This window comes from Cherax quadricarinatus, chromosome 17 (assembly GCF_038502225.1).
Source record: "Cherax quadricarinatus isolate ZL_2023a chromosome 17, ASM3850222v1, whole genome shotgun sequence".
In the NCBI taxonomy this organism is placed as follows: Eukaryota; Metazoa; Arthropoda; class Malacostraca; order Decapoda; family Parastacidae; genus Cherax; species Cherax quadricarinatus.
The window spans coordinates 51214-74534 of NC_091308.1; the positions used below are offsets into that span (position 1 = coordinate 51214).

The window sequence follows — 23321 nt, forward strand, 5'->3', positions numbered from 1 at the left end:
AACACCTCTCCCTAACATACCCCAACTCAGCTAATTATATGAAAACTACAAGTTTATCTTCAATGTCAGGAACATGTCCAAAACAAAATAGACTTACTCCTGGAACACATCCAAAACAAAATAGACCTACTTACATTATCTGGAATTCTTCCAAATACTAAATGACTGTACATAAAATTCCTAAAATTTTTATTGCCTTCTTAACTAACCCTTTCAGGGTCCAGAGGCCAAATTTCAAAGTGTGCACCAGGGTCCAAGAATTTTCAAAAAAAAAAATTTTTGTTATTTTTTCTTATGAAATGGTAGAGAATCTTTTTCTGAAGGTAATAAAACAAAAAGTACAAAATTTGATGGAAAATTGACGAAATTATGCTCTCACGAATTTTGATGTGTCAGCGATATTTATGAATCTGCGATTTTGCCGACTTTGACTCCCATTTTAGGCCAATTACATTACTCCAGTCGACCAAATTCTTAGCTATTTCACTAGTATTACTTCTATTCTATCGATTGAGCACAAGAAATCGCCCAGTCAACTGTTTCAGCTACAAAATAGAGTACAGTGGACCCCCGGTTAACGAACTTTTTTCATTCCAGTAGTATGTTCAGGTGCCAGTACTGACCGAATTTTTTCCCATAAGGAATATTGTGAAGTAGATTAGTCCATTTCAGACCCCCAAACATACACGTACAAACGCACTTACATAAATACACTTACATAATTGGTCGCATTTGGAGGTGATCGTTAAGCGGGGGTCCACTGTAATCAGAAATTGGTAATTTGGCCAATTTAACACAAAATATTCAAAATATTCCAATTTCAAAATAGGATCCACAATAAACAATGCAGGCATTCCTGGCGCTAAAATAACATTTCCTCTGTTCATTAGTTATGTTTTCAGGCTTTACAAATGAATTCCATTTTTATTTTTTATTCACATGATAAATTTTTATTCAAACCAAAAAATAGAAGATTTACTGTTAGGCAATATTGTAATAACTGTATAAATAATATCAGCACATTTGTGAACGTATATTAGACCCACCAGCTGGCGTGTATTAAACGTGTGAGGTCATTTGTTTACTCTTGAACATCGACAAAAATTTAACATTTCCGCTACTTTGAGCTCAGTTTCAAGCCATTTTCAGTACTAAAACCAATCAAAATCATCTCCATTTCTGTAGTATATCTTCCATTCTATCAAATGAAACCAAGAAATCACAAATACTACTATAAAAAACATATGAAAAAACACTGCAAAGTTGCTGCTTTAATAAAAAATCACAGTCTGTTTTTTCTCTCATTATACACTGTGTGCTGCAGGATTTGTTTTATGTGGTGCACACATACCACATAGATGTATCCTCTCATATCTAAGCCCAAATTTACCACTCACAGCTTAACAGAGTGAGCTGAGCTCATGGCGTAGATGTACGGTTTGGACCCTGAAGGTAAAGCCATAGATCTATGGCACGGACCGTGAAAGGGTTAATCTTAAGTTAGTCCTAAGTTTGCCTGTAATGCTCTGCTTATATAGGGGCTTTCGACATTGTAAAAACATTGTAGCATACCAAGATAAAACCATTCCCATTACTAAATTACACTAATTGTAATTCTATTTTGTTTTTTGCTACTTCACTATTATAAATCTTATTACAGTAGACCATTATATTACACAGATATATTTTCCACATTTTGGCTGTTACACTATTGAAAAATTGTGGCATAATTTTGTATAACACTTCGTAAAATTGATTTAACAAAGTTCAGTTTGTGGGCGGGGAAGAAAATTTGGAGTGTTGGCAGTGGACTACATGGGTATTTCCCTGGATGGCTCTGGGCCAGGCCATTGTCTCTGAGGGGACAGCCTACATAGCTTCCCTGCCACCCACCTCTGACACAGTCCTCCTTGCATATGCGTCTTGTACGACTCTTCTCAGAGCTAGCTGTGTTTGTGAATTGTGTTGTTATCTTTTCTTCTGAAAAGAATAACACGCAGATCACAACTACCTGAATAAACTGACTTGACTTGACTGACTTGGTTACTTTTTCACTGAAGATGACCCTGACTAATCTAGAAGCAGTTCTGACATAATGTCTAGAGCAGCTGATGATGCCTTACCTTCAGCTGTATAATGTACTGCAGGGTACAATAAACCAGAGATCCATTACAGAATTTATGCACACTCCAGTACAATCATTGGCTTTAATACCAGAACCTCTACCATCCACCTCAGCCTAGTAGGGCCACATCATAACTCTCCACTGTTTCACAGTCATCAACAAACATCAGTAACCACAATTTAAGGTAAGAAATACTATTATTTCTGTTGCATTTGTAGTCTTGAGCAATAAAAACATACAACAATGAACAACAATTACATATTCATTTTTATTTTTGTAAGATCTGGAGGTCTAAAAATAGTTTTGGCTTTTTTAGGGATCCCAGGAACATAACTATTTTTCCCATAAAGTCTTAAGTTTATCTAACACGGATTTACCTAACTCTTTAACCCTTAAATGGTCCAAACGTATATACAGTGGACCCCTAGTTAACGATATTTTTTCATTCCAGAAGTATGTTCAGGTGCCAGTACTGACCGAATTTGTTCCCATAAGGAATATAGTGAAGTAGATTAATCCATTTCAGACCCCCAAACATACACGTACAAACGCACTTACATAAATACACTTACATAATTGGTCGCATTGGGAGGTGATCATTAAGCGGGGGTCCACTGTATACGTTTTTTTAACATCTGAAAGTATGTAAAAAAATGTAGATCTTTTTTGTTTTGCATTTGAAAACGTGTAAAAAAATTTTTATCTACTTTTTTTTTGTTATATTTGAAAATATGTAAAAAAAAAAGTAGATCTACTTTTGTAGCTCTACGAATTTGAACGTCGATTTCTTTGGACCGTTTAAGGGTTAACTGTCGGTCCCATAATATTATGGCTTGCAAGCCAGTGTCGGTCCCATAATATTGTGCCAAAATTCTAGTGGCTTCCAATCTTGCGGGAGAAAGCTGGTAGACCTACATATGAAAGAATGGGTCTATGTGGTCAGTGTGTGCAGTATAAAAAAATCCTGCAGCACACAGTACGTAATGAGAAAAAAAACTTGGACCGTGTTTTTGGTTTAAAACAGCGAATTTGCACTGTATTTTTGTATGCTATTTATGGTTGTATTCTAGTTTTCCTGGTCTCATTTTATAGAATGGGAGACATATTACAGGAATTGAGATGATTTTGATTGGTTTCACAATGAAAAGTACCTTGAAATTGAGCTCAAAGTAGCAGAAATGTTCAATTTTTGCCAAAGTTCAAAAGTAAACAAATCATGCCACGCGTCCAATACACGTCAACTGGTGAGTCTAATATTCTTTCACAAATGTACTGATACTATTTATACCATTTCTACACTAATGCAGTAGTCTGCATAACAGTAAATCTTATATTTTTTTGTGAGAATAAAAATTCAAAGAGGAAAGCAAAAGAAATATAAGAGGGACCTGGGGATGTGACTAATGAACAGAGGAAATGTTATTTTAGTGCCAGGAATGTCTGCCTTGTTTATTCTGGACCCTGTTTGGAAAGCAGCATCTTTTGAATTTTGTGTGAAATTGGCAGAATTGTTAATTTCTGACCACTTTATTGGATAGTTGAAATCGGTAAACAGATGGTTTCTTGTACTCATTCGATAGAAAAAATGGAGTTCTGCCAAAATAGTTATGATTTTTGTCGACTGGTACATTGGAATTGGCCGAAAATAGGGCTCAAAGTGGGCGAAATCGCCGATGCGTAAACATCGTCTAGGCCGCTAACTTCGCAAGAGCATAATTCCATAAGTTTTCCATCAAATTTCTTAATTTTGGTGTCATTATGATCAGGAAAAGATTCTCTATCGTTTCATAAGAATTTTTTTTTTTTTTTCTGAAAATTTTTCGACCCTGAGAACAAGTTTAGGAGAGGGCCTCTCGACCCTGAAAGGGTTAGGCCTAAAAAAAATTTTTTTTGTGATCATTACTTATCGAGATATAGAGGCGTAAAGTTGGCAGAAAATGAGTTGTGTATGGCAACAGCGGCGGTACACTTCTTTTTTATTCCCATTCAAAAGTTTCTTGCCTTTTACCCTACTTTTTTTTTTTCAGGTAACTTATGTGGCCTGTGAGACTAAAGTAAGGTGCAGTGTACATATATACACTTGTATACAATACTATAAGTACACAAACAATATATTGTTTACAAAACTTGTTTACACAAACAATACAAAATCTTTTTTATTACTGTTGTTCTATAATATGTATAGTGTGGACCCCCGGATTATGTAATTAATCTGTTCCAGAGAGAGTGACTTATCCCGAATCTAGCGAAGGCGGGGTAGGGGTCGTCCTCGAAAAGGTTGGAGAGAGGGGGTAAAGGTTTTGTGGGCGAGGGGTTTGGACTTCCAGCAAACATGCGTGAGCGTGTTAGATAGGAGTGAATGGAGACGAATGGTATTTGGGACCTGATGAGCTGCTGGAGTGTGAGCAGGGTAATATTTAGTGAAGGGATTCAGGGCAACCCTTTATTTTTATATAGCCGGACTTGAGTACTGGAAATAAATTATGGGAAGTATAATGCCTGCACTTTAAAGGAGAGGTTTGGGATATACAGTTTGGAGGGATATGTTGTGTATCTTTATATGTAAATGCTTCTAAACTGTTGTGTTCTGGGCACCTCTGCAAAAACTGATTATGTATGAGTGAGGTGAAAGTGTTGAATGATGATGAAAGTATTTTCTTTTTTGGGGATTTTCTTTCTTTTTGGGTCACCCTGGCTTGGTGGGAGACAGCCAACTTGTTAAAAAAAAAAAAAAAACTGACATTCAGAATTTCAGTATCTTTTATTTTCAGTGTCCAAGCCATCTTGTTTAATTTAGTTGTTGAAGTTTCATGTTTAATTCAAGGTTTAATATTAGGAAATGTTTATATTTTATCTTTTCTACATAAGAAATTTTACTTTTATATTCATGACTAATTGAAAATTTTGCAAAACTTGGTAGATCCTTAGATTTGCTATATTTTGAAAAGTGAAAATACAGTGCAATAAATATGACAATACATATAAGATAGCCAGAAGTTGTAATGTACTGAAAAATAATTGCCTTCTTTCCACACAGGTCTGTTGGGATCATTGTTTTCTTTGCTCCAGTTCTTAGCCTCACCGATAACTGGGGCATTATCTGATGTGTATGGACGCAAACCAGTGTTTATCTGTACTCTGGTATGACTTTTTCTTGTGTATATTGTTTTTGGGGATACAGTCTTAATAAGAAGCTGTTCAGAATTTTAAGGTGTTTTTCTGAGCTCTGCCGTATGGTACACTTGCTGTCCACCAATGCTTGAATGCCTCAGTTTGTGATACTTTTTGTTGTACTTCATTTTTCATTATTTTTTGCTGCTTTTCAGTACCCCATGGATTATTCCCTTATTAGGAATAATCCACGTGTAAATAAAGAATTGCTAGGTATCCCCACCCTCGTGTAAATAAGGCCTTCTTAAATATCCCCACCCTCGTGTTAACTAGGCCTTCTCGGGTATCCCCACCCTCATATAAACAAGAACTTTGTTGTAAATGGTATGGTGATACCAACACACTGGAAAAGGACACTTGTGTATGGTGCAGTACATTATACAAAATGTTTCCTTCAATAAATATTCTGAACTGTATGTGTTCTTTTCCACAAATAAGGCCTTGTTAGGTATCCCCATCTTCATAAATAAGTGCTTGTTAGGTATCCTCACCCTACTGTAAACAAGTGCTTGTTAGGTATCTCCACCCTCACCTAAACAAGTACTTATTTATCCCCACCCTCATGTAAACAAGTGCTTCTTAGGTATCCCCATTTCAGCTTCTTAGGTATCCCCACCCTCATAAACAAGTGCTTGTTAGGTATCCCACCCTAGTGTAAACAAGTGCTTGTTCAGCACACACAAGTACGATAAGGCACCTAAATTACTGGGAATGGTTGAAGGCCCTTGATTTGTATTTCCTGGAATGCAGGCGAGATAAATACATGATAATATACACTTGGAAAATCCTAGAGGATTAGTACCAAACTTGCACACGAAAATCACTCCCTGTGAAAGCAAAAGACTCAGCAGGAGATGCAACATTCCTCCAATGAAAAGCAGGGGCGCCACGAATACACTGAGAGACAACACAATACGTGTCCGGGGGCCCAAGACTGTTCAACTGCCTCCCAGCATACGTAAGGTGGATTACCAATAGACCCCTGGCTGTCTTCAAGAAGGCACTGGACAGGCACCTAAAGTCAGTATCTGACCAGCCATGCTGTGCTTCGTACGTCAGTTTCCATGCGGCCAGCAATAACAGCCTGGTTGATCAGACCCTGATCCACCACGAGGCCTGGTCTCAGACCGAGCCACGGGGGCGTTGAACCCCGAAACCCCCTCCAGGTATTGTTAGGTATCCCCTCCCTCGTGTAAACTAGTGTCTCTTAGGTATCCCACATTCAGATTCTTTATTTCCAGTCACTGCACTACAAAATATGCAATAATCAGATAAACTATAAGATGCGTACATTACATTTCTGGTTCTTAAGAACTACATGGTTTGATATATCACTTTTGAGTCTACACATATTAGCAGGATTTTCGAGAAGATACAGGATACATTATAAATTCTTTCTTTCAACACACCGGCCATATCCCACCGAGGCGGGGTGACCCAAAAGGAAAAACGAAAGTTTCTCCTTTTACATTTAGTAATATATACAGGAGAAGAGGTTACTAGCCCCTTGCTCCCAGCATTTTAGTCGCCTCTTACAACACGCATGGCTTACGGAGGAAGAATTCTGTTACACTTCCCCATGGAGGTAAGAGGAAATAAGCAAGAACTAGTAAGAAAACTGGAAGAAAACCCAGAGGGGTGTGTATATACATATATGCTTGTACATGTATGTGTAGTGTGACCTAAGTGTAAGTAGAAGTAGCAAGACGTACCTGAAACCTTGCATGTTTATGAGACAGAAAAATGGACACCAGCAATCCTACCATCATGTAAAACAATTACAGGTTTCCGTTTTACACTCGCTTGGCAGGACGGTAGTACCTCTCTGGGCGGTTGCTGTTTACCAACCTACTACCTAGGACATTATAAATATAAAATTATATTTGTCTAGTTATAAAATAATGAGTGGATCTAATTTATGAAAATGCAATACATTATCATGTAATATAGCTACCTGAAAATAATTTATGAAAATGCAACACAGTGCAGATAGTCATTGACTTACGACCTGTACAACTTATGACCTTCCACACTTATGACAATAAATATTCGTACGCCTGGCAGCACAAATGAGGCCATATGCTAGTGATTCTGCTCATCATCGACAACGTCATGAGCGCATCTGCTCACGTCTTTCTCTCAGTTTCCCGCTAGCTTCAGTGTTACACGCATTTTAAAGAAAAACAATATGAAGTTTTATAAAATATGTAATTACAATACCTGTCCAACTTGGTCCAATTCAGTTTATGACTGGTTGGTCGGAACTTAACCTGGTCATAAGGCGACAACTATCTGTGCAATGTGCCTAATTTCTGGAGACAAGGACATAAGAATTTAAGTACAGATGACCCTTGAACTGCACATGTCCACTTATACAGGAAGGCCCCACTTATACGGCTGGTTAGGTTCCAGGCTACCGCCGTAAAGCGGAAACTGCCGTAAAGTGGAACACCCTTTTTTTTCCACTTACAAATGCATACAAACACTAGATAACAAGTTTACACTAACATATATTAAGTTAGCAATAGAACCAGGCATCAAAAAACAATAAAAAAGTACAATACACACATAGTGCACTCATTACTTACCTTAAAATATTTATAGTCTTAATCTAGGGTGAGACAAGTAGTATTTATTGTAAGAAATCAAGTGTGGTATGTATGGTAGTCAGCCAGGCTACCATACCAGGCCACCTCACCCACACATAATTCTATGATATTTAAGCATCCCAGAGCGATAAAATGTATATACAGTTCACTCATTACTTACCTTAAAATATTTGTAGTCTTAATGTAGGGTCAGGAGTAAGTAAATGAGATAAAACGAATAAATGAGAGAGAGAAAGAATGAGTGCATGAGAGAGGACAGGCGCAGAGTTATGTAAACAAACCAGGCGAAGGTAAGTTTTGTAAACGAAGTGTACACGTCTGGTTTGTGTACAAGTTACATTGTGTACAGGTTGTCTCTACATTGATACGGTAGAATAAATAAAGAAGAACACTCCCATTCTCATGTAACATCATTTTGAGAAGAAATGATGCTCTGAGTGAAGGCAATGGAAATAAGTCACTCTGACTTTTTTGGGTTATCCTAGGTTCTCTACACATATGTTGTTATGTATGATAATCTATGTAACTGTATTTGTGTATACCTGAATAAACTTACATACATACGAAAGGAATAATTTTCTACAGTTACCCCCAGTAACACATTTTCTCTTATGTTAGATTAGAGAAAATGTTATTCTTGGCATCACTTGTACAAGTTCTCTGCCTACCACATCTCATATTTATGTTTATTTATTCTATTGTAGGGTGTATTTATCATCTTTTTATGTTATGTATCGTGTTTATTGTATAATTTTGAAAAAAATATCATGGATGGATTAATGAAAATGTGTATATTAACGTAATATACAACATTTAATGAGACTCGGTGATTATTATTATTATCATTTCTAATATGGCGTCACTTGTGCAAGTCGTCTGCTACCACATCTCATATTTATGTTTATTTATTCTATTGTGGGGTGTATTTATCATCTTTTTATGTTATGTATCGTGTTTATTATATAATTTTGAAAAAAATATCATGGATGGATTAATGAAAATGTGTATATTAACGTAATACAGTGGACCCCCGGTTAACGATTTTAATCCGTGCAAGAGGGGTAATTGTTATGCGAAATAATCGTTATGTGAATGAATTTTCCCCATAAGAAATAATGGAAATAAAATTAATCCGTGCAAGACACCCAAAAGTATGAAAAAAAAATTTTTTTGCCACATGAAATGTTAATTTTAATACACACAAACTGAAAAAGGCATGCACACTTACATGACACTTACTTTTATTGAAGATCTGGTGATGATTGATGGGATGGGAGGAGGGGAGAGCATTATCTTCTTACTGTTTAGAAGGGGAATCCCCTTCCATTAGGACTTGAGGTAGCAAGTCCTTTTCTGGGGTTACTTCCCTTCTTCTTTTAATGCCACTAGGGCCAGCTTCAGAGTCACTGGACTTCTTTCGCACAAGATATCTGTCCATAGTGGCCTGTACCTCTCGTTCCTTTATGACTTGCCTAAAGTGTTTCACAACATTGTCAGTGTAATAATCACCAGCACGGCTTGCAATAGCTGTGTGAGGGTGATTTTCATCCATGAAGGTTTGCACTTCAAGCCACTTTGCACAGATTTCCTTAATCTTTGTAGTAGGCAACTTCTTCAATTTCTCTCTCCCCTCCTCTGAACCAGTTTCCCCAGGTCTGGCCTCTTGCTCTTGAAGTTGATCTATCAGCTCATCAGTGGTTAGTTCTTCATTGTCCTCCTCCACCAACTCTTCCACATCCTCCCCACTAACCTCCAACCCCAAGGACTTTCCCAATGCCACAATGGATTCCTCAACTGGCATAATCATCTCAGGGTTAGCCTCAAACCCTTCAAAATCCCTTTTGTCTACACATTCTGGCCACAGTTTCTTCCAAGCAGAGTTCAAGGTCCTCTTAGTCACTTCCTCCCAAGCCTTACCTATAAGGTTTACACAATTGAGGATATTAAAGTGATCTCTCCAAAACTCTCTTAGTCAGTTGAGTTTCTGAGGTCACTACAAAGCACCTTTCAAACAGAGCTTTTGTGTACAGTTTCTTGAAGTTGGAAATAACCTGCTGGTCCATGGGCTGCAGGAGAGGAGTGGTATTAGGAGGCAAAAACTTCACCTTAATGAAGCTCATGTCCCCATAAAGTCGCTCTGCCACGTCTGTAGGATGACCAGGGGCATTGTCTAACACCAGGAGGCACTTAAGTTCTAATTTCTTTTCAGTTAGGTAATCTTTCACATTGGGGGCAAATGCATGGTGTAACCAGTTATAGAAAAATTCCCTAGTGACCCATGCCTTACTGTTTGCCCTCCACAGCACACACAAATTATCCTTGAGGACATTCTTTTGCCTGAACGCTCTGGGAGTTTCAGAGTGATACACTAATAAAGGTTTCACTTTGCAATCACCAGTAGCATTGGCACACATGAGAAGAGTAAGCCTGTCTTTCATAGGCTTATGTCCTGGGAGTGCCTTTTCCTCCTGAGTAATGTAGGTCCTGCTTGGCATTTTCTTCCAGAACAGGCCTGTTTCATCACAATTAAACACTTGTTCAGGTTTCAGTCCTTCAGTTTCTATGTACTCCTTGAATTCCTGCACATATTTTTCAGCCGCTTTGTGGTCCGAACTGGCAGCCTCACCATGCCTTATCACACTATGGATGCCACTACGCTTCTTAAATCTCTCAAACCAACCTTTGCTGGCCTTAAATTCACTCACATCATCACTAGTTGCAGGCATTTTTTTAATTAAATCCTCATGCAACTTCCTAGCCTTTTCACATATGATCGCTTGAGAGACGCTATCTCCTGCTATCTGTTTTTCATTTATCCACACCAATAAGAGTCTCTCAACATCTTCCATCACTTGCGATCTTTGTTTCGAAAACACAGTTAAACCTTTGGCAAGAACAGCTTCCTTGATTGTCTTTCTGGTGCCCACAATAGTAGCGATGGTTGATTGGGGTTTCTTGTACAGCTTGACTAGGTCGGCTATACGCACTCCACTTTCATACTTATCAATGATCTCTTTCTTCATTTCTATAGTAATTCTCACCCTTATTGGTGTAGGGTTGGCACTAGAAGCTTTCTTGGGGCCCATGGTCACTTATTTTCCAGAAACAGCACCGAAAACACTGTAATAATACAAAATATTCCAAGTGTATGCTTGGATGTTACCGCGGAGGCTGGCTGGTAAACAATGGCACGGGCGGCACATGTGAGGCTGGCTGAGGGCGCACATTGGACGCGTCTCGGACGAAAATCGGTGAGCGGGTTTTTAATCGGTATGCGCGGCAAAAATTTTGCGATTAAAGTAAGCGGTATGCGAAATAATCGCTATGTGATGCCATCGTTATGCGGGGGTCCACTGTATACAACATTTAATGAGACTCGGTGATTATTATTATTATCATTTCTAATATGGCGTCACTTGTGCAAGTCGTCTGCTACCACATCTCATATTTGTTTGTTTATTCTATTGTGGGGTGTATTTATCATCTTTTTATGTTATGTATCGTGTTTATTATATAATTTTGAAAAAATATCATAGATGGATTAATGAAAATGTGTATTTAACGTAATATACGACATTTATATGAGACTCGATGATTATTATTACCATTACTAATATGACGTCTGGAGACATAAGACACTCTTACTGATTTTAATGTGTACCTGCATGCCAGCACAGTATGTAAGTTTATTTAAGTACAGGTATACATAAGTATAATTATCAGAGTATATATAAAATATGAAATAACTTTTAAAAACATTTGAAATTTTGGAGTTTCCAGACAAAATGGAGATACTTAGTGCTTACTGAGCTTACGAAGAATGTAAACAAACAAGGTGGGGTGCGGTGACCGTATTAGAAAGTCAGGTGGGGGGAGCCGTATAGCGAGTTTGTCATAATTTGAAATGACCGTATTAGCGGAACGCCATAAAGTGAAACGCCATAAAGCGGGGCCTTCCTGTACATGTATTTTTTCAGTAAATGTTGGAAAATTTTTTTGGAGATTTGCAACCAAGAAAGTTAGGCATGTCATGAATGCATGAAATATATGTAAATACTAGTCTATTTTATCATGTATTACCATAAAATATACACAAAACTGTTATAAAAAGTTAAATTTTATCAAAACTTACACAAGCATGTTCCATTCACAGTTGAAAGAAATGTAAACAACCAAAGATGAAGTAATACAGGGTGTCCACACAAACACTCCCTGATTTCAAACAGGTATAACATGTAACTTTGTAATAATTTTTCACAGTAGCTTCAGATGCAGGATTTCATTCAGTTTCACATGGTATAGGGTAGCATTAACCCTTTCAGGATCGACAGGCCCTCTCTTTATTTTTTTTTCTTATGAAATGATAGAGAATCTTTTCCCGATCATAATGACACCAAAAGTATGAAATTTGATGGAAAACTTACGGAATTATGCTCTCGCGAAGTTAGCGGTCTCAACGATGTGTATGCATCGGCAGTTTTGCCCACTTTGAGCCCTATTTTCGGCCAATTCCAATATACCAGTAGACAAGTCATAACTATTTTGCTAGAACTCCATTTTCTCTATCGAATGAGTACAAGAAACCATCCATTTACCGATTTCAACTATTCAATAAAGTGGTCAGAAATTGGCAATTTTGCCAATTTTACACAAATTTCAAAAGATGCCAATTTCCAAATAGGCTCCAGAATAAACAAGACAGATATTCCTGGCACTAAAATAACATTTTTTTCTGTTCATTAGTCATGTCCCCAGGCCTCTCTTACATTTCTTTTGCTTTCCATTTTGAATTTTTATTCTCACAAAAAAAATAGAAGATTTACTGTTATGCAGACTACTGCATTAGTGTCGAAATGGTATAAATAATATCAGTGCACTTGTGAAAGAATATTAGACTCACTAGGTGACGTGTATTGGACGCGTGGCATGATTTGTTCATTTTTGAACTTTGGCAAAAATCAAACATTTCTGCTACTTTGAGCTCAATTTAAAGGTACTTTTCATTGTGAAGCCAATCAAATTCATCTTAATTTCTGTAATATGTCTTCCATTCTATAAAATGAGACCAGGAAAACTAGAATACAACCATAAATAGCAAATGAAAATACAGTGCAAATTCGCTGTTTTAAAGCAAAAACGAGGTTGGAGTTTTTTTTTTCTCATTATGCACTGTGTGCTGCAGGAATTTTTTTTATACTGTGCACACTGACCACATAGACCAGACCCATTCTTTCATATGTAGGCCTACCAGCTTTCTCTCACTAGATTTGAAGGCGCTAGAATTTATGCGTACTAGTACGGCACCAACCCTGGCGTGCAAGCCGTACTAGTATGGCACCAACCCTGAAAGGGTTAAAGGCAATCAATGTGCACCCCTCTGGTTGCTCAGCAAACATTGATGAGATAGTCCAGTTCGGTCCAGATGCTCTGCAGCATATCTGGAGTTATCATGTGAACTGCTTCAGTGATCAAAATTTTCAGCACCTCCAGAGTTGCAGGTAGTGGTGCTACGTAAACTGTGCTCATCACATACCCCCAAAGAAAGAAGTCACAGAGAGTTAGGTCCAGTGACCTCTGCAAGTGGCCTGTGAGGTCACCGGACCTAACTCTTTGTGACTTCTTTCTTTGGGGGTATGTGAAGAGCACAGTTTACTTACCAAGACCCCTGGCAGTCTTCAAGCTGGCACTGGACAAGCACCTAAAGTCAGTTCCTGATCAGCCGGGCTGTGGCTCGTACGTTGGTTTGCGTGCAGCCAGCAGCAACAGCCTGGTTGATCAGGCGCTGATCCACCAGGAGGCCTGGTCACAGACCGGGCCGCGGGGGCGTTGACCCCCGAAACTCTCTCCAGGTAAACTCCAGGTAAACCACCACCACTACCTGCAACTCTGGAGGAGCTGAAAATTTTGATCACTGAAGCAGTTCGCATGGTAACTACAGATATGCTGCAGAGCATCTGGACTGAACTGGACTATCACATCGATGTTTGCCGAGCAACCAGAGGGGCACACATTGAGTGCCTTTAATGCTACCCTATACCACGTGAAACAGAATGAAATCCTGCATCTGAAGCTACTAACTCTGAAAGATTATTACAATAAAGTTACATCTTATACCTGTTTGAAATCAGAGAGTGTTTTTGTGGATACCCTGTATAATATAATTTTTTTTTTTTCAACAAGTCGGCAGTCTCCCACCGAGGCAGGGTGACTCAAAGAGAAAGAAAATCCCCAAAAAGAAAATACTTTCATCATTCAACAATTTCACCTCACTCACACATAATCACTGTTTTTGCAGAGGTGCCCAGAATACAATAGTTTAGAAGTATATATGTATAAAAATACACAATACAGGAGGGCCCCGCTTTGCGGCGTTTCACTTTACGGCATTCCGCTAATACGGTCATTTCCAATTATGACCAAAACTCGCTATATGGCTCCCCCCACCTGACTTTCTAATACGGTCACCGCGCCCCACCCTGTTTGTTTACATTCTTCGTGAGCTCAGGAAGCACTAAGTCTCTCCATTTTGTCTGGAAACTCAAAAATTTCAAATGTTTTTAAAAGTTATTTCATATTTTATATATACTCTGATAATTATACTTATGTATACCTGTACTTAAATAAACTTACATACCGTGCTGGCATGCAGGTACACATTAAAATCAGTAAGAGTGTCTTATGTCTCCAGACGTCATATTAGTAATGATTATAATAATCATCGAGTCTCATTTAAATGTCGTATATTATGTTAAATACACATTTTCATTAATCCATCTATGATATTTTTTCAAAATTATATAATAAACACGATACATAACATAAAAAGATGATAAATACACCCCACAATAGAATAAATAAACATAAATATGAGATGTGGTAGCAGACGACTTGCACAAGTGACGCCATATTAGAAATGATAATAATAATAATCACCGAGTCTCATTAAATGTTGTATATTATGTTAATATACACATTTTCATTAATCCATCCATTATATTTTTTTCAAAATTATATAATAAACACGATACATAACATAAAAAGATGATAAATACACCCTACAATAGAATAAATAAACATAAATATGAGATGTGGTAGCCAGAGAACTTGTACAAGTGACGCTCATCCTTTGTAAATCCATCCGCTGACACGTCAACTCCCAAATATCTGAAAACATTCACTTCTTCCATACTCCTCCTCCCCAATTTGATATCCAATTTTTCTTGATGTAAATCATTTGATACTCTCATCACCTTACTCTTTTCTATGTTCACTTTCAACTTTCTACCTTTACACACATTCCCAAATTCGTCCACTAACCTTTGCAATTTTTCTTTAGAATCTCCCATAAGCACAGTATCATCAGCAAAAAGTAACTGTGTCACTTCCCATTTTGTATTTAATTCCCCATAATTTAATCCCACCCCTCTCCCGAACACCCTAGCATTTACTTCTTTTACAACCCCATCTATAAATATATTAAACAACCATGGTGACATTACACATCCCTGTCTAAGACCTACTTTTACCGGGAAGTAGTCTCCCTCTCTTCTACACACCCTAACCTGAGCCTCACTATCCTTATAAAAACTCTTTACAGCATTTAGTAACTTACCACCTATTCCATACACGTGCAACATCTGCCACATTGCTCCCCTATCCACTCTATCATATGCCTTTTCTAAATCCATAAATGCAATAAAAACTTCCCTACCTTTATCATATGCCTTTTCTAAATCCATAAATGCAATAAAAACTTCCCTACCTTTATCTAAATACTGTTCACATATATGCTTCAGAGAGAGTAATTGTGGTAGTGGAACCGGAATGCTAAAGTAGGAGAAACTTTTAGAGAGGGTGTGGTAGGTAAGTTTGGGGTGCCAGGTGTAAATGATAATGGGAGCCCTTTGATTGAACTTTGTATAGAAAGGGGTTTAGTTATAGGTAATACATATTTTAAGAAAGAGGATAAATAAGTATACAAGATATGATGTAGGGCAAAATGACAGTAGTTTGTTGGATTATGTATTGGTAGATAAAAGACTGTTGAGTAGACTTCAGGATGTACATGTTTATAGAGGGACCACAGATATATCAGATCACTTTCTAGTTGTAGCTACACTGAGAGTAAAAGGTAGATGGGATACAAGGAGAATAGAAGCATCAGGGAAGAGAGAGGTGAAGGTTTATAAACTAAAGGAGGAGGCAGTTAGGGTATGATATAAACAGCTATTGGAGGATAGATGGGCTAATGAGAGCATAGGCAATGGGGTCGAAGAGGTATGGGGTAGGTTTAAAAATGTAGTGTTAGAGTGTTCAGCAGAAGTTTGTGGTTACAGGAAAGTGGGTGCAGGAGGGAAGAGGAGCGATTGGTGGAATGATGATGTGAAGAGAGTAGTAAGGGAGAAAAAGTTAGCATATGAGAAGTTTTTACAAAGTAGAAGTGATGCAAGGAGGGAAGAGTATATGGAGAAAAAGAGAGAGGTTAAGAGAGTGGTGAAGCAATGTAAAAAGAGAGCAAATGAGAGAGTGGGTGAGATGTTATCAACAAATTTTGTTGAAAATAAGAAAAAGTTTTGGAGTGAGATTAACAAGTTAAGGAAGTCTAAAGAACAAATGGATTTGTCAGTTAAAAATAGGAGAGGAGAGTTATTAAATGGAGAGTTAGAGGTATTGGGAAGATGGAGGGAATATTTTGAGGAATTGTTAAATGCTGATGAAGATAGGGAAGCTGTGATTTCGTGTATAGGGCAAGGAGGAACAACATCTTGTAGGAGTGAGGAAGAGTCAGTTGTGAGTGTGGGGGAAGTTTGTGAGGCAGTAGGTAAAATGAAAGGGGGTAAGGCAGCCGGGATTGATGGGATAAAGATAGAAGTGTTAAAAGCAGGTGGTGATATAGTTTTGGAGTGGTTGGTGCAATTATTTAATAAATGTATGGAAGAGGGTAAGGTACCTAGGGATTGGCAGAGAGCATGCATAGTTCCTTTGTATAAAGGCAAAGGGGATAAAAGAGAGTGCAAAAATTATAGGGGGATAAGTCTGTTGAGTATACCTGCAAAGTGTATGGTAGTTATTATTGAAAGAATTAAGAGTAAGACGGAGAATAGGATAGCAGATGAACAAGGAGGCTTTAGGAAAGGTAGGGGGTGTGTGGACCAAATGTTTACAGTGAAACATATAAGTGAACGGTATTTAGATAAGGCTAAAGAGGTCTTTGTGGCATTTATGGATTTGGAAAATGCGTATGACAGGGTGGATAGGGGGGCAATGTGACAGATGTTGCAGGTGTATGGTGTAGGAGGTAGGTTACTGAAAGCAGTGAAGAGTTTTTATGAGGATAGTGAGGCTCAAGTTAGAGTATGTAGGAAAGAGGGAAATTATTTCCCAGTAAAAGTAGGCCTTAGACAAGGATGTGTGATGTCACCGTGGCTGTTTAATATATTTATAGATGGGGTTGTAAGAGAAGTAAATGCGAGGGTCTTGGCAAGAGGTGTGGAGTTAAAAGATAAAGAATCACACATAAAGTGGGAGTTGTCACAGTTGCTCTTTGCTGATGACACTGTGCTCTTGGGAGATTCTGAAGAGAAGTTGCAGAGATTGGTGGATGAATTTGGTAGGGTGTGCAAAAGAAGAAAATTGAAAGTGAATACAGGAAAGAGTAAGGTTATGAGGATAACAAAAAGATTACGTGATGAAAGATTGGATATCAGATTGGAGGGAGAGAGTATGGAGGAGGTGAATGTATTCAGATATTTGGGAGTGGACGTGTCAGTGGATGGGTCTATGAAAGATGAGGTGAATCATAGAATTGATGAGGGGAAAAGGGCGAGTGGTGCACTTTGGAGTCTGCGGAGACAAAGAACTTTGTCCTTGGAGGCAAAGAGGGGAATGTATGAGAGTATAGTTTTACCAACGCTCTTATATGGGTGTGAAGCATGGGTGATGAATGTTGCAGCGAGGAGAAGGCTGGAGGCATGGAGATGTCATGTCTGAGGGCAATGTGTGGTGTGAATATAATGCAGAGAATTCGTAGTTTGGAAGTTAGGAGGAGGTGCGGGATTACCAAAACTGTTGTCCAGAGGGCTGAGGAAGGGTTGTTGAGGTGGTTCGGACATGTAGAGAGAATGGAGTGAAACAGAATAACTTCAAGAGTGTATCAGTCTGTAGTGGAAGGAAAGCGGGGTAGGGGTCGGCCTAGGAAAGGTTGGAGGGAGGGGGTAAAGGAGGTTTTGTGTGCGAGGGGCTTGGACTTCCAGCAGGCATGCGTGAGCGTGTTTGATAGGAGTGAATGGAGATAAATGGTTTTTAATACTTGACGTGCTGTTGGAGTGTGAGCAAAGTAACATTTATGAAGGGGTTCAGGGAAACCGGCAGGCCGGACTTGAGTCCTGGAGATGGGAAGTACAGTGCCTGCACTCTGAAGGAGGGGTGTTAATGTTGCAGTTTAAAAACTGTAGTGTAAAGCACCCTTCTGGCAAGACTGATGGAGTGAATGATGGTGAAAGTTTTTCTTTTTCGGGCCACCCTGCCTTGGTGGGAATCGGCCAGTGTGATAATAAAAATAAAAAATCAACTTTGTACCATGTTTCTACAAAGAATTATAGTCATTTTACAAAAAGTGTTTTTATGACGCAGCGAGTAATATACAACCGACCATGTAATGAATTTTCAGAATTTTTTTCCTATTTTTACTGTAATACATTAAATTCACCATGTAACATCGTTACGAAGTGGGAGGAGCTATTGGAGGGACGGAGAGGCGAGCAGTGGCATTCAATATTTGGTGAATTGTCATGGGTATTGGATGTTAGCCATGGCATTAATAAAATGTTGTGTAATTACGCTAATATTAGTAATAAAGGTTATCTATCTATCACATTTATTCCAAATTGATATCAGAAACACGATAAATACCCTAGAACTGTAATAAAGATGCCGAAATGAATAATATATGCCATATTATGTTAGGGGTAAGGGCGGAGGGTGGAAAATACACCTCAAAGTCGGCGTTTTAATCCCAAAAAACTTTCAGTTTTTTTTCTCATTATGCACTGCGTGCTGCAGGATTTTTTTTATGTGGTGCACACTGACCACACAGACCCATTCTCTCACATGTGGGCCTACCAGCTTTCTCCTGCTTGATTTGAAGCCGCTAGAATTATTGAATATATATTCGTCCAAAACACTGGCTCATAAGACGTATACGTATATACAACCAAAACAGTCAAAGGGTTAATGTGTACCTGCACGCTAGCACAGTGTGTGGGTATATTTAGGTACAGGTGCACATAAGTGTAATTATTAGAGTTCATATAAAATATGCAATAACTTTAAAACACTTGAAGTTTTGGAAGTTTCCAGACATAATAGATGTGCTCACAGAGAATGTAAACAAAGCAGGTGGAGCGTGCCACATTAGAAAGATGGGTTGCCGTATAGAGAGCTTTGGTCATAATTTGAAATTGCCGTATTAGCAGAATGCCATGAGAGAAAATGCCATGAAGTGGGGCCTTACTGTACAAGAGGATGAATAATGGATAAAAACTCAATAAACAGGTTTCAAGATGTAGTTGAATATAAAATATTGCTGTCTGTATGTAAGGAGGTGGGCAGCAGGTAGGGAACCTTTGGAAACTTATAGCAGTTCCAAATTTTAGGGCCTTTTATGCATACATTGAGCTTTTCTCTTCTACCCCTTCCCTCCATCCTTTCCTAGGACAACCCCTACCCTTCGCCATGTCTCTATTTATTCCGTCATCAGTGTTGTTTGTATGTAACCAACAAAGGGCCCAACACTGATCCCTGTGGAACACTGCCTGTGATGCACCCACTCTCTGATTTCTCCCCATTTATGCAAATACACTGTTGCCTGTCTGTCAACCATGCCTTGATACAGGAGAAAATTTTCTCTCCTATTCCATGCGCCTCTACTTTCCACAACAGTCTCAGGTGTGGAACTTAAACCTTTAACTGTTGGTGTTGTATATATACGTCTTACAAGCCAGTGGTTTTGACATTTTAATACTCCAAAATTCTAGCGGCTTCAAAGCAAGTAGGAGAAAGCTGGTAGGCTCACATGTGAGAGAATGAGTCTGTGGTCAGTGTGCGCAGTATAAAAAAAAATCCTGCAGCATGCAGTGCATAGTGAGAAAAAAAAAACTGACTTTTTTTGGATTAAAATGCCGACTTTGAGGTGTATTTTCATATAATTATGGGTGTATTCTCGTTTTCTTGGTCTCAATTGACAGAATGGAAGATATATTACAGAAATAGAGATGATTTTGATTAGTTTCATGATGAAAAGGACCTTGAAATTGAGCTCAAAGTAGTGGAAATGTTCGATTTTTGCCGAGGTTCAAGAGTAAACAAAATGACGTCGCCATCCAATACATGTCCAACTGGCTGATCTAATACAGTCACAACTGGGTTGACATTATTTATACAATTATTACAATAATGCAGTAGTCTGCATAACAATAAATCTATTTTTTTGTGAATAAAAATTCAAAATAGAAAACAAGAGTAATATAAGAGGGGCCTGGAGACATGACTAATGAACAGAGAAAATGTTATTTTAGTGCCAGGAATGTCTGCATTGTTTATTCTGGACCCTATTTTGAAATTGGTATCTTTTTTAATTTGCACGAAATTTGCCAAATTGCCAATTTCTGACAACTTTATTGGGTAGTTGAAATCAGTAAATGGGTGGTTTCTTGTACTCAATCGATAGAACAAATGGAGTTCTAAAGAAATAGCTATGAGTTTAGTTGATTGGAACAATGGAATTTGCCAAAAATAGGGCTCATTGTGGGCAAAATTACCACTGCGTATATATCGCCAAGATCACTAACTTCATGAGAGCGTAATTCTGTAAGTTTTTCATCAGATTTCTTACTTTTGGTGTCATTACCATCAGGAAAAGATTCTCTTATTTCATAAGAATCCCCCCACCCCCCTAATATTTTGTGACAGAGAGAGACTTCAGGATTTGGTTCCTCGGCAGTCAAAGGGTTAACAAAAGCCTTAATGAAGTTCATATATGCAGTACTGTATTCATTACCATGATCTACCTCCTCAAATACCTTGGTGAAAAAATAGTAAATTTGCAAGGCAAGACTGTGCTGAGTTTCATTGATCAATTTCTTTTGTGGTTGTTCTGAATAGCTTCAGTGGTTATTGATACCATCAGTTTTCCCACAATGGAGGTTAGGCTAATTGGTCTATAATTTAAGGCTAACAACCTGACCCTTGTGGATAGGTATTACATCTGCCATTTTCCACTTATCTGGCACTATGCCAATTTATAGTGAGATGTTGAAAAGACTAGTTAATGTTTTGTTAAGTTCCTCCTTTTATTCCTTTATAACACTTGAGAACAGGGCTTGGGGATTTGTTTGGTTTTAATCTATTTGTCTGAGAACCAAGTCACTAGTGACTTATCATGCATAACTTATTTTCATCCTGACGTACATATACAGTGGACCCCCGGTTAACGATATTTTTTCACTCCAGAAGTATGTTCAGGTGCCAGTACTGACTGAATTTGTTCCCATAAGAAATATTGTGAAGTAGATTAGTCCATTTCAGACCCCCAAACATACACGTACAAATGCACTTACATAAATACACTTACATAATTGGTCACATTCGGAGGTAATCATTATGCGGGGGTCCACTGTATAATTTTTTATTTCTGAAATCCCTCTAGTATTTTCCTGCATGAAAACTGAGAGGAAATAAGTATTGACGATTGTACACATTTCCTTGTCAGTGATAAGGTGATCTGATTAACTTTTAAGTGGGTCTATCTTTCCTGAGTTATTTAAGAGTGCCAGTGTTGTAGTGTTTTGTTGTGCTTCAGATTGGAGTTGCTGCCTCCTACGGGGTGTGGGCCGTGTCTGCCAACTTCACAATGTTTGTACTGGCCAGGATCATTGGAGGAGCAACTAAAGGAAATGTCTCGCTTGCATATTCTGTTATGACTGACATCTCTGATGAAAAATCCAGGGCCAAAGGCATGGTGAGTTTATGATGGAGGTCATATATGATAAACATAAATTTAGCATTTATATTTAAATGGTCATTTGTAAGAAAACAATAAATCAACTAGATGATACATAGTATGGGTAAAATTATTTTCTTAGTTAATATTTTAAAAATATTAGATAGCAGGAGTGAGAGGTATGGCTGTGGGGTGAGAGGTATGGCTGTGGGGTGAGAGGTATGGCTGCGGGGTGAGAGGTAATTACACGAATACCACCTGGTGGTTCACACTTACACTCACTCACCCATTTGACCATAAACATAAATATCAATCTCAATCTTAAAATAATGAATCCTAACTAGTCATAAGTTGGCCTGTGATACTTCAATACTGAAACTATGTATTGTGCCAAAACAAAAGCATTCACATTGCTAAACTCACAAACTAGTATTTAGTCACTTAGCCATAATACCAACTTACCTCATAATTTGTAATATTTTAAATTAAGATCTAATCTAAGTCTGCCCGAAATGCCTAGCCATGCTAGGTGTTCTAGTGGTACACTCTGTAATTATTATTTTACTACATATAAACCACACAATAACCAAATTCTGTAAACTCAGCATTGTAATCCTTATAGAGAATAAACTTTGAATAGCTGTGGGGTGAGAGGTATGGCTGCGGGGTGAGAGGTGTGGCTGCGGGTTGAGAGGTGTGGCTGCGGGGTGAGAGGTGTGGCTGCGGGGTGAGAGGTGTGGCTGCGGGGTGAGAGGTGTGGCTGCGGGGTGAGAGGTGTGGCTGCGGGGTGAGAGGTGTGGCTGCGGGGTGAGAGGTGTGGCTGCGGGGTGAGAGGTGTGGCTGCGGGGTGAGAGGTGTGGCTGCGGGGTGAGAGGTGTGGCTGCGGGGTGAGAGGTGTGGCTGCGGGGTGAGAGGTGTGGCTGCGGGGTGAGAGGTGTGGCTGCGGGGTGAGAGGTGTGGATGCGGGGTGAGAGGTGTGGATGCAGGGTGAAGGTTGTGGCTGTGGTGTGAGGGGAAGGGGGTAAGGCTGTGGAGTGAGATGTGACCGTGGGGTAAGGAGTGTGGCTGTGGAGTAAAATGTGACTTGGGTGAGGGGAGGGAGTTCGGCTGTTTGGTAAGGGTGGTGTACAGAGGTGGCTGTGGGGTGAGAGATGTGGCTGGGAGAAGAGGCATGGTTAATGAGGTGTGGCTGGTTATTGAAAGCTGTGGCTAGTTACTGAGAACTGTGGCTGGGAGGGAAAAGATGCATGGTTGAGGGTTGAGGGGCATGGCTGGGGGGAGTGGGAAGGCTGGAGGAGGGTGAGGGGCATGACCAGAGGGGTTGAAAGGTATGGCTGGGGAGTCAGGTGTGGGACTGGGAAGTGAAAGATATGTTTGGCATTCTTAATGCTTTTCTTCAGTTGAAACACTGATATAA

The 23321-nt window shown here is 38.8% G+C and overlaps 1 protein-coding gene across 1 annotated transcript in view; it reads left to right on the forward strand.

Moving 5' to 3' along the window:
* Positions 1-2290: 2290 nt before the first annotated feature.
* The window catches only part of rtet (major facilitator superfamily domain-containing protein rtet), a 49939-nt gene continuing 28908 nt past the window's right edge, over positions 2291-23321 (forward strand). Inside the window, exons 1-3 of the mRNA XM_070085697.1 lie at positions 2291-2309; positions 5163-5266; positions 21764-21922. Of these exons, the coding sequence (XP_069941798.1) occupies positions 21815-21922 (108 nt within the window). The 5' untranslated portion in view covers positions 2291-2309; positions 5163-5266; positions 21764-21814. The remainder of the gene's footprint in view (positions 2310-5162; positions 5267-21763; positions 21923-23321) is intronic.